The sequence below is a fragment of the Garra rufa genome, chromosome 1 (genome assembly GCF_049309525.1).
Source record: "Garra rufa chromosome 1, GarRuf1.0, whole genome shotgun sequence".
Classification (NCBI taxonomy): Eukaryota; Metazoa; Chordata; class Actinopteri; order Cypriniformes; family Cyprinidae; genus Garra; species Garra rufa.
Genome location: NC_133361.1, coordinates 53,795,883 through 53,811,820, shown reverse-complemented (window position 1 = coordinate 53,811,820; position 15,938 = coordinate 53,795,883). Strand labels below are relative to the sequence as shown.

Sequence of the window (15,938 nt, the reverse complement as noted above, 5' to 3'; positions counted from 1 at the left end):
GAGGGAGAGGGTAGTGAATGACGTATCGGGTCACTAAAAACCTGAGGTATGCATTGAAGGATTAAATATCTAGAAGGCCTTTATTAACCCCCAGAACCATGTGGAGCACTTTTTAAGATGGATAAATGCACATTTTTGGGCTTCAAAATCTCAACACCCATTCACTGCCATTATAAAGCTTGGAAGAGCCAGAACATTTTTAATATAATCTGATTGTATTTGTGTGAAAGAAGAAAGACATATACATCTAGGATGGGGTAAATTTTGTGAATTATTCTTTTAAACACCCATGCACTAGATTTACTCAGATCATTTTATTACAAAAAAAAAAAGCTAATTTACTAAATGAGAAAAGAACATAATGTGGCAAACACTCCAAATTGCTCTTATGTGAAATGCCTCTGAAAAGCGAACAGACTGCGATGGTACATTGTATTGCATAATGATGATAATGCACTGCTGGTGGAGATTATGTCAACCTTATTTCATTTTAAATGTAATCATTCTGTCTCTCTGCTCTCTCTCACCCGTATGTAGTGTAATTGGTTATGAATGTGAGAATGCATGTTATTGCTTTAAATTTAGCTGGTAGCTCAAAGATATCGCCAACCCCTCTGTCTCCACCTTGTTTTACTGACATCACTGAGCCCCAGGCTGGCTCTTAATGCAATGTTGTTCCTTCTAAAGCATCAGTGAGCATTTGAACCTTCTGTAATAGTTTCATGAGTCCCTTCAGTTGTCCTCAGTGTGGAAAGATGGATCTCAAAATCATACAGTCCGCGTTGGAAAGGGTTCAAATACGCAAAAATACTGAAAAACCACAGAATTTGTGGGACCTAAGGGATTTTTCTAAAGAACAGTGGACAGTTTAGCTGTTCAGGACAAACAAGGGACTCATGAAAAACTATCTCTAAACAAAAAAACACAGCTGTGGATCATTCAGGTAACAACACAGTGTTAAGAATCAAGTGTATGTAAACTTTTGACCGGGGACATTTTTATAAATTTAGCCAAAACTGTTGTCTGTTGTCTGTCTCATATTTAACCACTACATCGGAGTCAGCGACAAATTCCAGAAGATCTGGTGAGGCCACTGAGACCCTGAAGCTCACATCTCTAAAAACGTCAAAGCAGATTTTCAAATAGACATTATCTTTATTAAGAAACCACATATTTGAAGTCTAAACAAGTACATTCTTGCCTAAAAACTCTTAAAACTACATTGAGTGACACAAAAACAGTATTATTTATAAATTTAAAGTGGATTTGGGCATCCCCATGACACTCACTGTGAGAAATAACACAACAGTGAAACGTTTCTGATATCACAAGAATATCGCATTTCTCTCATATAATCAGATTCCACACTGCAAAAAAAGATTTTCTTACTTAGATTTTTTGTCTTGTTTCCAGCCTAAATATTTAAAAATTCTTCAATCAAGAAGGATTTTCTAGACGAGCAAAAATGATTGTCTTGTTTTCAGAAAAAAACTGTCAAAATTAAGTGAGTTTTTGCTTAGAACAAGCAAAATAATCTGCCAACTGGGTAAGAAAAATAATCTTGCTTTGTGTTAGAAATAAGATTTTTTTAGACAGATTTTTTCGCTAGTTCTAAGCAAAAACTCACTTAATTTTGACTATTTTTTTCTGAAAACAAGACAATCATTTTTGCTTGTCTAAAAAAATCTTCCTCGATTTAAGAATTTTTTGATATCTTGGCAGTAAACAAGAAAAAAAAATATCTAAAAATTCTTAAATCAAAATCTTAGAGCAAGCAAAATATTCTGCCAATGAGGTAAGCAAAAAAAAAATCTTATTTCAAACAGCAAACAAGATTATTTTTCTTACCCCATTGGTAGATTATTTAGCTTGTTTCAAGCAAAAAAACACACTTAATTTTGAGTATTTGGTCACACTTTATATTAGGTGGCCTCAACTATTATGTACTTATATCAAAAATAAGTACAGTGTACTTAATGTGGTCATATTGCATTGCAAAACACTTTTGCTTCTATTAAGGTGGGATCTGGGTAAGGTTAGGGACAGGTTTGGTAGTATGGGTAGGTTTCAGGGTGGGTTAGGGTGTAAGGGCTGTGTCAACAGTGGTAATTACAGAAATTAATTACAAATGTAATTACATATAGGTTTTTTAAAAAGATGTGGTACAATGTAAAAACATGTATGTACACAATAAGTACACTGTACCAAATTATTAATTTAAATGTAAGTACGTAGTTGTTAAGGTCACCTAATGTAAAGTGGGACCGAGTATTTTTGCTGAAAACAAGACAATAAAAAATTAGTCTAGAAAATCCTTCTTGATTTAAGAATTTTTAGATATTTTGACTGGACACAAGACAAAATAATCTAAATAAGAGAAGCATTTTTTTCAGTGTATCCACCAGGAGATGAATTAAACTAGTTTAATTTCTAAAAATCTGCAATTCATGTTCTAATCACACATACACCCTTTCACCTGGTTTTCTCTTGATATCTCTGCTTATTACTCAACTATAGGGGACCTGCTCCAACCGAACGAAGAATATAATAGCTTAGCCGCTTATGTCCGCTTTATCGCCACAGGAAACTTCCCTCGGTGTGTCTCTCCATGTGTGTGATAGATAGAGAGTCCAATGTGTTCAACTCACAAAGACCTGTGGCTCTGCGCGCAGCCAGATAAAGCAAATCTCTGCTCTGTGTCTCCGAGGAGCTTCTAGGCAAAGCAAATATCAGTGAAACGCAGCGAACCAATACAACTTATGAAGAAATCATAAAGGTATATTGGCAAAGGAGGTGTTCATTTGCCATTCTATTTCTGAAAACAGTTAACGGCGTCTGGTGTCTGAGCGGCTCGCGCAGCCGAAAGCATCACGAACGCCACATTGATCCATGATTGACTGCTGAGAGGAAACACACAATGATTTCATTCTCATCGTACGGCTGACGTATGAACGCTCGCTTCGTCCGAGATTAGATTCTGTACGTGGGCCGCAAGAACAACACAGTCCAAATAAATGAATTTTTGTTGACTAAATTGGATTCTGGCTGTTGTGTGTGGATCAAGGGCATGGTCATGAATGTCTAAAGATTTTTAGCTTTGTTTTTCAAGGTAACACATGAACGAAATAGCCATAAGACAATGTTTGGCTCACTAAGAGAGACGTAGAAGCTTTTATTTGGTTCCTTTGAACCTATTCATTGTATAAAAGATTGTTTATAGTGGAAAAAAATTCTTAGAATTACAAAAAAATGTTCTTTATACTAAGAAAAAAACGGTTCTTGGCATCTGAAAGGTTCTGGACAAACAAAAATGGTTGTTTTATGGCATCCCTTTATTTTTAAGTGTACTGCACAAAAAACTCAGAGCAAAGTTAGTTTCTAGACTAATATCCTTCCATGTCTTTTTGCTGGAGTACACGTCTAATAAACAGGAAATGGATGAAGGTGGAAGAACTCATCTGACTTGCCTGGAACGATGCCTATCGGTTAATCAATACCAGAGTCATTTTTTTTTTTTAAAAGGCCTAGGGAAAGTGTTACATTTGCATTTATCTGTGTCTAAGTTGGCCACACTATTGCAGCAGTTTTTTTTTAGGTTACTATGGCTACATATACCAGCTCATTTCTGTTAATCAGCCACTGATTATAAGTACTCTAAAGGAAATGTGTCTTAAAGTCATTGTGACCTTGCCCTGCAGTTTTGAGTGCTTTCAGTCTAGCCAATGGTTTTGTTTAATTGGATCTTGGGTTATATGGTTTTAAATGTGATTATTTTGTTTTGGAACTTTGTTTTAGTGGACACCCTGTCTCTTATTATTACAGACTATTAAATATGACCTAATCGTATTAAACAAATGAATGCAAGCTACACTTTTGACTGATTCATCTTAGGCAGTTACTTTTAAGAAGATTCTAGCCAATCATGATAGAAATCATCTATATACATAAGTCTTAAAGGTACAGACACACACACACACACACACACACACACACACACTGGTATTGCTATCATTATGGAAATATTCCATCGGCGTAATGGTTGTCATACTGTACAAATTGTATTTTCCATCCCCTTACCCTAAACCAAACATTCACCTCACACAAACTTTTTTTAGATTTTCAAAACACTTCATTCTATATAATTCATAAGCGTGTTTCCTCAAGGGGACCTAAAAATGTCCCCACAAGGACAAAATTTACTGTTACTACTATACTGCCCTCCAAAGGCAAAGCACAGTAACTACACATTTGTTCAAAATTGTCTTAAGGCTTAAAATGGAATTTGTGACAACTGTTTTGTGGCAAAGTCTCCTGGTTCAGTTTTGTACCGTTTCAGAGAAATGTTCAGAGAAACGAGAGTGTCAACATGTTTGACTAGCTGTTGTAAAAACTTTAAAGGCATTTTTCTCAGTTTCAGTGTTCGCGTAGTTACTGCACTTTGCCTTTGGAGGGCAGTATACTTGGGGATATTCAGTCCTCATAATATAGTAAATACCAGGCACACACACACACACAAAACCTTCGTAAAAATGGTCATGAAACATCAAATTACAGCCATTGTAAGTGAGAGGAACCTTGATTAACATTATAATCAGACCTGATGCTACAAAAGTGTAGAATATTGCAATAGAAATTTAGTGTCACACAAGTTAAAACAAAAAAGTAGTAATATTTTGAGAATTAAGTTAAACTTGTGAGAATAAAAAGGCTCAAATTTGAGAATAAAGTCATAACACATTAAAGTATTAAAGGAGGCCTATTATGCCCCTTTTCACAATATGTAAATGTATGTTGCTATCCAGGTGTCCCCAGAGTGTGTCTGTGAAGTTTCAGCTCAAAATACCCCTCAGATCATTTATTATATCATTTTGAAAATGCCTATTTTGAGTGGAAGCAGAAACATACTGTTTTCTTGCATGCTCTTTAAATGCAAATGAGCTGCTGCTCCCTGCCCCCTTTCCAAAATAGGGATGTGCCTTTACAGCTCAAACTTGGATACTCTGCTAAAAAACATCTGTTTGGTTTTCATTGTCGTGTCTATCACACTAAAATCGTGCATTTTAAAGCCACATCAGTTTAAACTTCTGATATACGGTTTTCTAAACACACAAATCCAAAGCGCATGCAGAGAAAGCAGCTGTCACACAGCATGTGAGTACTAAACTAAGTTCTCTTTCGTGTCTTATTGCGCTTACACTGTTAAACACACAAGTTTATGTTAAAAAGACGTTTAGTTGCAAAAACAGTTGGGTATGTCTGTGAAGGTAAACAGCTGGGAAAGAAATTGCATGTTTATATTAGATCTGTGTGGCAGCAGCGTAATGTACAGTAAATAAATCAATAAATTCACTGCTCTCTTGTCTCTCTTGTCTCTGAGGTTGGGACTCTAAATAGTGTTCAGTGCTGGTCTGTGCAGCCAGAGACAGAACAGTTAGCATCCTTTGCTTGAACTTATGGCATGGCATTAGAAGTGGTACACCATTGTCGCTTGCAAAAACAAAATGGCAGTGCCTTGGGTAGAAACGTATAGATTAAGCGGTGGTAAAATTATAATAATATTCCCTTTCTACATCACCGGGGGAGCGAAATATGATGCACATTTTGCAGAAAAAGGCTTACCAAAAAAAGTTACTGGGTTGTCCTTTTTAATGTTTTGTGGGTTGGTAAATGCACCCGATAGCACTTAACGGAACACTCCACTTTTTTTGGAAATAGGCTCATTCTCCAACTCCCTAAGTTGAGTTTTACTGTTTTGAAATCCATTCAGCCATTCTCCTGTTCTGGCGATATCACTTTTAGCATAGCTTAGCATAGATCATTGAATCCTATTAGACCAATAGCATCGCATTCAAAAATGACCAACGAGTTTCAATATTTGTCCTATTTAAAACTTGACTCTTCTGTAGTTATATCGTGTATTAAGACCAGCGGAAAATGTAAAGCTGCGATTTTCTAGGCCGATAAGATTACTCGTTGGTCATTTTTGAACGCGATGCTATTGATCTTATAGGATTTAATGATCTATGCTAAGCTAAAAGTGATATCGCCAGAACAGGAGAACGGCTGAATGGATTTCAAAACAGTAAAACTCAACTTATTAACTCGGGGGGGAATTGGAGAATGAGCCTATTTCCAAAAAAAGTGGAGTGTTCCTTTAAACACGGAAAAAGTCAGATTTTCATGATATGTCACCTTTAGCATTTTGAGAATTAAGTTAAAATTGCAAAAATAAAGTTTTAGTATCATGGGATTCAAATCATATTATTTTAAGAATAAAGTTTCAAGGAAATAACATCTAAGGGGACTTTAAGTGCTAAATGCAACTGGATGTACTGTACTTAAACAACAACCAAGAAGAATCAATCTCACATTTCCCTTGTCATATAAACATTATCTACTGCCAAAACACTTACCCAAGAGGAAGACGATATTTTCACACTAAGCACTTCCTTCCTAAACAAAAGCCATTATAAAAAACAATTAACGTGACTGAATGTAGTCAGACAGTGGAAAATCAAACTCACTTTGCACCATCCACAGCAGATAACTAACAAGCCTATAATGGACAGTAAGAGCAATGTGCAGAACTTTATGTTAATGGTTATGGTTTAAAATATATTACTATTTAACCGTATAATATTCTTTTAAAAGGTCTAATATCAAATTCTCAGAACATCATGACTTTTTTGTAATCATATACAGTTGAGGTCAAAAGTTTAAAAACACCTTGCAGAATCTGCAAAATAATTATTTGACTAAAATAAGAGGGATCATACAAAATGTATGTTATTGTTTATTTAGTACTGACCTGAATAAGACATTTCACATAAAAGATGTTTACATATAGACCACAAGAGAAAATAATAATTGAATTTATAAAAATGACCCTGTTCAAAAGTTTACATACAGTTGATTCCTAATAATGTGCTGTTACCTGTTTGTTTGGTTTTTTTGTTTAGTGATAGTTGTTCATGAGTCCCTTGTTTGTCCTGAACAGTTAAACTGCCTGCTGTTCTTAAGAAAAATCCTTCAGGTCCCACAAATTCTTAGGTTTTTAGCATTTTTGTGTAGTTGAGCCCTTTTAAACAATAACTGTATGAATTTGAGATCCATCTTTTTACACTGAGGACAACTGAGGGACAACTATTAAAGAAGGTTCAAATGCTCACTGATGCTCCAGAAGGAAAAACTATGCATTAAGGGCCTTGAAATTGAACACTTGAACTTATTTGGTCTTCTGGGAACATGTAAGTATCTTTTGTAGCTTCTGAACGGCAGTAATGCATAAAAAAAAATGATATTTAGGCAAAACAAGAAAAAATGTACACATCCTTATTCCATTTAAAAGTTTACACCCCTGGCTCTTAATGCAATGTTTTTCCATCTGAAGCAAAAAAAAAAAAAAAAAACAGCTGTGGATCAGGTAACAACCCAGTATTAAAAATCAAATGCATATAAACTTTTGAACAGGGTCATTTTTATAAATTCAACTATTATTTTCTCCTGTGGACTGTATGTACACATCTAAATAAAAAATAACATGCATTTTGTATTTTGTATTGATCTTACTTTGGTCAAATAATTAACATTTGGCAGATTCTACAAGGTGTCTGTAAACTTTTGATTTCAACTGTATATCTTTTTCTATTTATTAAAGTGGCACCAAGACTAACAATCACAGAACACAATCTTTTTTACTTCAGATATAGCTCTCAGACTGAGACAATATAGGCCAGTGATCTGCAGCGAGACAAACTGATGAAATTTCTCTGTCATATTACTGTATGTGCAGGAAAGGTGGGCAGCAGGGTGGCCATCTGGCATATCGGTGGCATTCATCAGTCAGAACCTGAGATGCCTGTCAGCAGTCCACCGGGTACAGCTGTGCAAGCCTGCAAATGAGAGCTTGAAACTTGAAAGAGCTATGAAATAATAGTTCAGAACAGATTTGGAGAAATTTAGCAATACATCACTTGCTCACCAATGGATCCTGGAGCCTGGACTCTCATTCTGACAGCACCCATTCACTGCAGAGGTGATATAATGCTACATTTCTCCAAATCAGTTCCGATGAAGAAACAGCTTCATCTACATCTTGAATGGCCTGAGGGTGAGTACATTTTCAGCAAATTTTCATATTTTTATGTGAGCCGTTTCTTAAAACTCATCCTGGGATTCATATTACACATACTAGGGCAATATGTCTTTAGAAATACGTAAGTGCATATTGTATATGGTATTTGTATTGCTTTTCCTAGTCCATTTAAAATGTAGGGCCTATTTGTCATGTTTTTACATAGGCATGACTCAAGATGATGAAAATATGACGCTCTCATGACTGACAGTGCAAAAGACTAAAGTTAAACACTTAAACACATATAAAACAAAACTCAATCTCAATCATACTTTCATCTCAATAAGCTCTCTAAACTGTTGCTGTTTCTAACAAATAAAGATGAACACATCAGTAAATAAACTTTCTACTCATACTTTGAGTGCATGAGGTTTGGGATGATTACACACAAAAATATAGCTGTAAGCAGCAATTACGGGGCCAAGCACTAGGCAAGGGAAGCATTAGAACAAGTGTAGCAAAAGAGGAATTTAAACCATTTTAAAGTTATTTTAGACCAAATGGGTGAAAATAATAAAAACAACCACTAATAATATGATTTAATCAGTTATCCCTTTTGACCACAAGTTGGCACTGTATCAAAACGTTTTTGAGTACATGAGTACTTTCAGGTCATGTGTTGTATATACAAAGTTTCGTAATGGTATACCAATGCATTCGTAAAATATAGCATTTACTATCATAATACTCTATTGAAGTCAATGGCAATTTCATGTTTTGTTTAATTATAGCGCCACCAAGAGGCACAATCCCACCAAATTTTGCATGTGTCCTTAGAGTGTGCTCATACATATGTGTGTCAAATCTGGTGAAAATATCTCATTTTGTTTTGGAGTTACAGACATTTTTATATATGAGAAGAGAAAAAATGACAGATTGCTGACTTTGTTTGCATTTTTTGCCTTACTATCAAAATTTTGGCAATTGAGCATTACCATACAATCAGCACTCTATGTTTCTGAATTTCCTACGGTAGTTTCATGTCGATCGGAGTAACGGTTTCTGAGATATTGGCCAATGTTTTTTAAGCGCTAAAATGCAACGTTGCACAAAGCATAAGGGAAAACCTGGCATGTTTGGTATCGCTGGACTGGCATGTGAATATTTAATTTGGCTCAAATTGTAGCCAATAAATTGGCTCAAAACTTCCCAGGCTCCATCAGGGCATTGTGCTGATGACCCATACCGAGTTTTGTAATGATATGTCAATGTGTTTAAAATATAGCATTTTACTACATAATTCAAAATGGCCGATGCCCAAAATGACTGACATGGGAAAATTGGGTATCATATGACTCGGCATGATGCACTGAATCTAAAAAGAATTTTTGAATTTTGGCAAAACCAGTGAGAAGTTACAAGCAAAAATAACCACCACTAGGTGACACTGCGCTGGTAGCCTCAGGTCATGCTTGTTATAACACACACCAAGTTTGGTCTCAATACGCCTAGTCTCGCGTAGCCAGACCTTCAGACTGATGGCTGAAGGTCTGGAATCCATGGCAGCTTTCATTGGCCAAGGCCCGCCCATAAGGCCGTTTGACCGACATGTCAAACAACCAATCACAGTTCGTTTTGTTCAGCATCACGCTTCGGGGCGTGGAAATGTCCCCACAACAACAGACTGGCGTGCAACAAGAAATAACCAGCACTGAAAGTCAACCAAGAGGGAGAACAAGCAGTAAATCAGTAATTTGTTCGCGAATGTTGCAAAAGTGTATAACAACAATGCCGTCTGCATAAGCACCTTTTAGCAAAACACTGAGTAAATCAGTCTGTGCTTTGTTTCCCGGCGGACCGAAAATAAACGCGACACTCGCGTCTCCCGGAAATACGATCAAATTCAACTAATCAGATGACGACTTCGACATTCCTGAAGTGTTTCCAGTTAAGTGTGCCATATGCATCAGACGTTTAGCCAACGTTCCGTGGGTGTGACGTCTGAGGCTGAGACTGAGAACATGCCAAACCGTTGCGGAGATATCCTCACATCCAATTTTTTTTTTTTTTTGTGGTCGTTTTTCAATTTTTCTTTGATAGGACAGGGGAGACATGACAGGAAGTGAATGGAAGACAGAGATGGGGGGTGGGATCGGGAAAGGTCCACGAGGCGGGATTCGATCACAGGACACCCGAGGTGCAACTGCACCATATTTCGGCACACTGCCCACAAGGCTATTGGCGCCGACCCTCACATCCATTTTTGCGTCCTTTTCATAATTCGTTTGCGCATTATTTGAGAATGGTTTGACTAATCAACTTGAATTCCATAACTTTTTGCCAGCATGGTTTGAAGATGATCTTAGCCAGTTTTAGGCTCTAGGACGAGTTTGAAAAAGTAGGTTTTATAAAAAAATTTAAATAGAAAAAAAAAACTAAACCTTACGATTTTTTAATTTTGGTGTTCATTCGACTCTGCATGACCCACTTCAAAGAAAATTCAGAGGATTCAGAGAAAAAAAGAATTTTGATTCTGTGCCTTACGGTTCAAAAGTTATTAGCACAAACATGAGTGAAACTTTGGACAAGTGGTGGCGCTAGAGAGTTTGAGTTAGAGATTCCAAACTTGCTATTGTTAATGTTGAGACTGTCCTCTATCAGTGTGCCAAATTACACAACTTTCCCGCAAGTGGTTCTATGGGCTGCCATAGACTCAAGAACGGAAGAAGAAGAGGAAGAAGAAGCAGAATAATAAGAAGAATTCTAATGGACACAATAGAATTGGCCCCTAAATAGCATCTCAAAGACAATAAACAAAACTCTCTAAGATAAGTTTCCAGAAATTATGACTTTAGTATGAAAAACAAACTATTCTTTAATCCTTAGATCCAGACACTGGCTGATAGGATCTACTAAGATCTGTCTATCTGTCTATCTATCTATTGTCAAGAACATGTCAAATGTAATATATTTCTTAGTCTGGTCAAAAATGCAATAACAGATTTATTGAAAGATGAACCTGCAATATTCTTCCACTAGGCATGCTGCAGCCTTTTAGCAATAAAGATGTTCATAGCCAGATATATGGATTTACCATTAGAAAAGGGAATATACTGCTCTAGCGCAGCGAGTGTTTTGAATATAAATATAGTCGGATGCTGAAATACAGCTACAGAATCACAAAGCAACTGTTTCAGCTCTCTTGACGTCAGCAGTCCATTTTATAGCTTCATATTGTGCCCTAAATAAACATTATATTTTTATATTTATTCATGGAGCTGTGCTGTATGTCATTGTTCATAGCAATTTGCATAGAAGCAATAAAACAGACAGGGATCATCTATTGTCCCTCGCAGTCCCATTTGGAAACGAAGCAAAGGTCAGCTGATCTTGGTTTCACTTCAGTGGCCTGAACAACACAGTGACGCACAAACACAGAAAAACGATGAAGTGCTTGGCCTTTATTAAAACTGTTCACGTACAATAGTTCTCTAATGACCCGCCCAAATCCAGGCTCTTTCCTAAATAACTCAGGTAATACCACCTATTTTAGACTTTTCATTAAAGTTGTGAGTACAAAAGTTGCACATGTGCACAGCAATTTTCTATTATGGACTGCCTACAAACAATGACGCTTATTGAACACGTCAAAATTGCAAAAGCTGACTAAAAATGGACATTTCCATTCTGTCTGGTCAATTTGTGGTATTATCAATGACATCCGCTTCTAAACATCATGTACAGAATATGAAGCAAATTAATGCTTAATGATGTTTACTGCACAACAAAACTTTGGAAACTAGCCCAATGGCAAACTATATTCAGGCTTGGAAAATCAATAGAGCTTGTAAATAATGATAACATGATGAATGATGATTCTCTAATTAGCCACTATTTCCCCAGTGCTTTGCCGAAATACAAGGGTTTCTGGAAATGAAAACTGGACTCGATCCTGTGTCCCAAGATATTTCAGCACTGAGAGCCTGCTGCTCGCGTCTAATTTGACTTTTTTTCCATTACTTTTCATCAGGGACTAATACTGCTCAGTCATACGAGTATTGTATTAACAAAGCCCCACTTAAAAAGCTTTTTACGGAATAGGAAAAATCATAATGGCCAATTAAATCAACTAGCTTCTCTAATTAAGACTGCCGTCACACTAGAGCTCTTGGTGTGGACCCAAATCAGTTTGACGTCAAGAGAGAGGTTTGTTTGCTTTTTATTGTGCGCAGCAATATTTCAATAACAGTACAACTGGCTTATTGAGTTTTTACCTAGCAACAGTTGTAAACAACCAGGAGTATTCATGAAATAACTTTTACATTTGTGATCCTAGACATTGCTTATTTGGGTCAAAATTATCGATTTTTCTTTAATGCCAAAAATCATAAGGATATTAAGTAAAGATCATGTTCCATTAAGATATTTAGTAAATTTCCTACCATAACTCAAGTATATCAAAACTTAATTTTTGAATAGTAATATGCATTGCTAAGAACTTCATTTGGACAACTTTAAAGGTGATTTTCTCAATATTATAATAGAATAATATAATATATAATATAATAATAATATAATTGCATTTCGGCTAAATATTGTCCTATCCTAACAAACCATACATCAATGTAAAGTTTATCTATTCAGCTTTCAGAGAATGTATAAATCTCAATAAAAAAAATTGACCCTTATGACTGGTTTTGTGGTCCAGGGTGACATTTATGCTTTTACATCTGGTAGATTATTTTTCCAATGCGAAAGTTGGAATTGCCCCACTTAGGCTACTCTCCCAGGTCCTCCGTAAAATGGGCTGCACACACTCAAATATTTGTGTTGTACTGTTCTGGTACTGTGGTGTAAATACAACTTAACCAGATTTCTAGTTGTGTACTCATTTGGAAGGCCAGACAAAGTACTTTCGCTTCCGCAACGAAACACACAGTGTCTCCACAACATGATGGCAGCTGCAACAATACTACAGAATAAAAGTTACCTTTTTATTTTGCGTACACATTTGGGTGGTGTTGTGCAAATCTTCCCACACTGTGATGTAGACATGTGGGGGCGTGTCTGAATGAGCCGTTTTAGGAAGGCGTGGCTTAGTCTTAACAATTAGAAAGTTAAATCTCTTTGGGTTTGAGACTTTAATCTTTGCAACTTAACAGATGCACAGAAAGCTTGTAACACTCCAAAGACAAAGGAAAATATGAAATCGCACCATATGACCCCTTTAATGAAGAAAAAATACCACAACTTTTGAAAGTGAAAAATGAAAGTGATCTGCTGTTAATTCACTCCCCCTCATCAACATTTCCTATCAGTACTGAGACTCAAACCCAAATCCGACTCTTTAACCATATGGCCACAACAGCCCCTTTTAGACCTAAAAGTACATTTATGCATTTTACAAACTTTTTTTTAGCAACTTACATTTTTCAAGATTTTAATTTTATAAGTTTGTGCATTACCTGGGATTTGAACCGTCACATTGCCATTGCTACCGCCATGTTCTACTGTTTTGAACTATTGGAATGCAAAAAGTATGATTAAAAAAACTAAAAATGTCCTTTTGTAAGGTCCCTACAAAAAATCAGTAAAAATAGAATACAATGCACTGTATTAATTTGAAGGAGTTTTAGAGTTAAAGGGATAGTTTACCCAAAAATGACAATTACCTCATGACTTACTCAACCTCAAACTATTTTAGGTGTGTATGACTTTCTTCTTTCAGACAAATACAATCAGAGTTATATTAAAAAATGTCCTGGCACTTCCAAGCTTTATAATGGCAGTGAATGGCTGTTGAGGTTTTAAAGTCCAATAAAGTGCATCCATCCATTATAAAAAGTGCTCCACATGGCTCCAGGGGGTTAATAAAGGCCATTTATAAACCGTAATCTTTAGCGTCCGCTAACTCTTGTACATGCGTTCACAAGAGAGTTAAGAGAGAAGAGCAAAATTAAATACCGGCCACAAATTAGAAGTACTACACAACTTGTAAAGAAAAATGTCAGAGGATTTCGATATAAACAGAGACTAAGAGAAGACTGCTTTTCCTTTGGTGTAAACAAAATATGGGTATTGCGAGTGAATGTGTGTACAAAAGTAAGCAAGAGATTATGGTTTATAGTTTTAAATATGGATATTTTTCTTACACTAACACATTGATTCGCTTTAGAAGGCCTTTATTAACCCCTGGAGCTGTGTGGAGCACTTTTTATGATGGATGGATGCACTTTATTGGACTTCAAAATCTCAACACCCATTCACTGCCATTATAAAAAGCTTGAAAAAGCCAGGATATTCTTTTATATAACTCTGATTGTATTCATCTGAAAGAAGAAAGTCAAATACACCTACAATGGCTTGAGGGTGAGTAAATCATCGAGTAATTTTCATTTGTGGATAACCTATCCCTTTAACGGAAATGGCTGTTTACAATATTTTAGTATAATTATAGTTTAACTGTATATCAGACTGTTGCCACTAGTTTCCTATATAGCGTTCCTAGTTTCATGTTTCTCACAGCACTTTATTTCTTCTCAAATAATAACATTATTTCATCTCAAATCGATATTTCATGTCCATTTATTTATTTATTTGGTAAGCATCCATGTAATTAGCCAGATACTGTACAGTCGGACGAAAATAAACCCCTTCAGGGTGATTCAAGACCTCTCTACCACACATCAGGGTCTGGATGACCCTGTGAGGGTTTATTTGTATGCTGAGCTTACATTATCCCTTACGAATCTTTGAAGGAACCGTGGAAAAACTCGGAGACAATCTTATCTCAGCATGAACACCCAGAAATGAGAGTATAACTATCCAGGTCAAATGACTTCAGAAACTGGCACGGTGCTCGACTCTGACCTTGTGAGGCAGGACGACGGCAGATCCCCCGCTGATGCCCACTATGGGCACGGCCGTCTGCGTGGAGATGAAGTCTAGGATCTGCGCCACGGCCTCGGACCCAATGTTATCTTCAAAGACCACCCCGTGCACCCTGTTAGCAGCCAGCGTGTCGCAGATGCGCGTCAGTAGGGTGCGCGGGTTGGTGTTGTTCACCAGCACAGTGATGGGGTTCACCTCCAGCGGCAGGTCCAGGAAGTTTTCCCGGCTCAGGCGCCCTTTGATCTCCATCTGGTAGGCGGAGCCGCTGAACACCACCGCCACGTTCACGGTGGGCTCAACCATCCCGAACGGGCGGCACTGACAGCGGGGGACGGAGCAGACAGACAGCAGCAGCAGCAACGGCAGCCACAGTGTGTCGCTGAGACAGCCTAGATGAACGCCCATCTCAGTCGCCTACTGCCTGGATGGAAGAAAACACAAACGGGTGTCAGTCACAGGGGATGGTGAAGTTTAAGTGGCTGAAACACATAATTAAGGATTACAGCGCCTCAGTAAGAAGTCAAAACATTAAAGTAGAAAACATTAATTACCAGACTGAAAAGTCTCAAAGTAAACACCTCAACTGATCTGTTGAGTTTCATCTGTTTGATCATGTAAATGCTTGAATATAGCTATCCTTATTGGATTTAAAAAATATTTTGCACATATGCACCAAGCTGTAATGCGAAGCTTTACCAGAGACCCTTTATATTAGGATATCTGTTTATATTATAGTATATTTTATTTAAGTTTAGGGCTGGGTTTAAAACATATTTGTGACCCTGGACCACAAAACCAGTCATAAGGGTCAATTTTTTAAAATTGAGATGTACAGTATACATCACCTAAAAGCTGAATAAATAAGCTTTCCATTGATGTTTGGTTTGTTAGGATATGACAATATTTTGAAAATCTGGAATCTGAGGGTGCAAAATATTGAGAAAATCACTTTTCCAAATAAAGTTATCAGCAA

General features: G+C 36.8%; 1 protein-coding gene across 2 annotated transcripts in view; it reads right to left on the bottom strand.

Moving 5' to 3' along the window:
- grin2ca (glutamate receptor, ionotropic, N-methyl D-aspartate 2Ca) overlaps window positions 1-15,938 on the bottom strand; it is a 107,432-nt gene that overhangs the window by 62,134 nt on the left and 29,360 nt on the right. For both annotated transcript variants that reach the window (XM_073842711.1, XM_073842720.1), the window contains one exon: window positions 14,945-15,386. In XM_073842711.1, coding sequence (XP_073698812.1) covers window positions 14,945-15,370 — 426 coding nt within the window. In that variant the 5' untranslated portion in view covers window positions 15,371-15,386. The remainder of the gene's footprint in view (window positions 1-14,944; window positions 15,387-15,938) is intronic.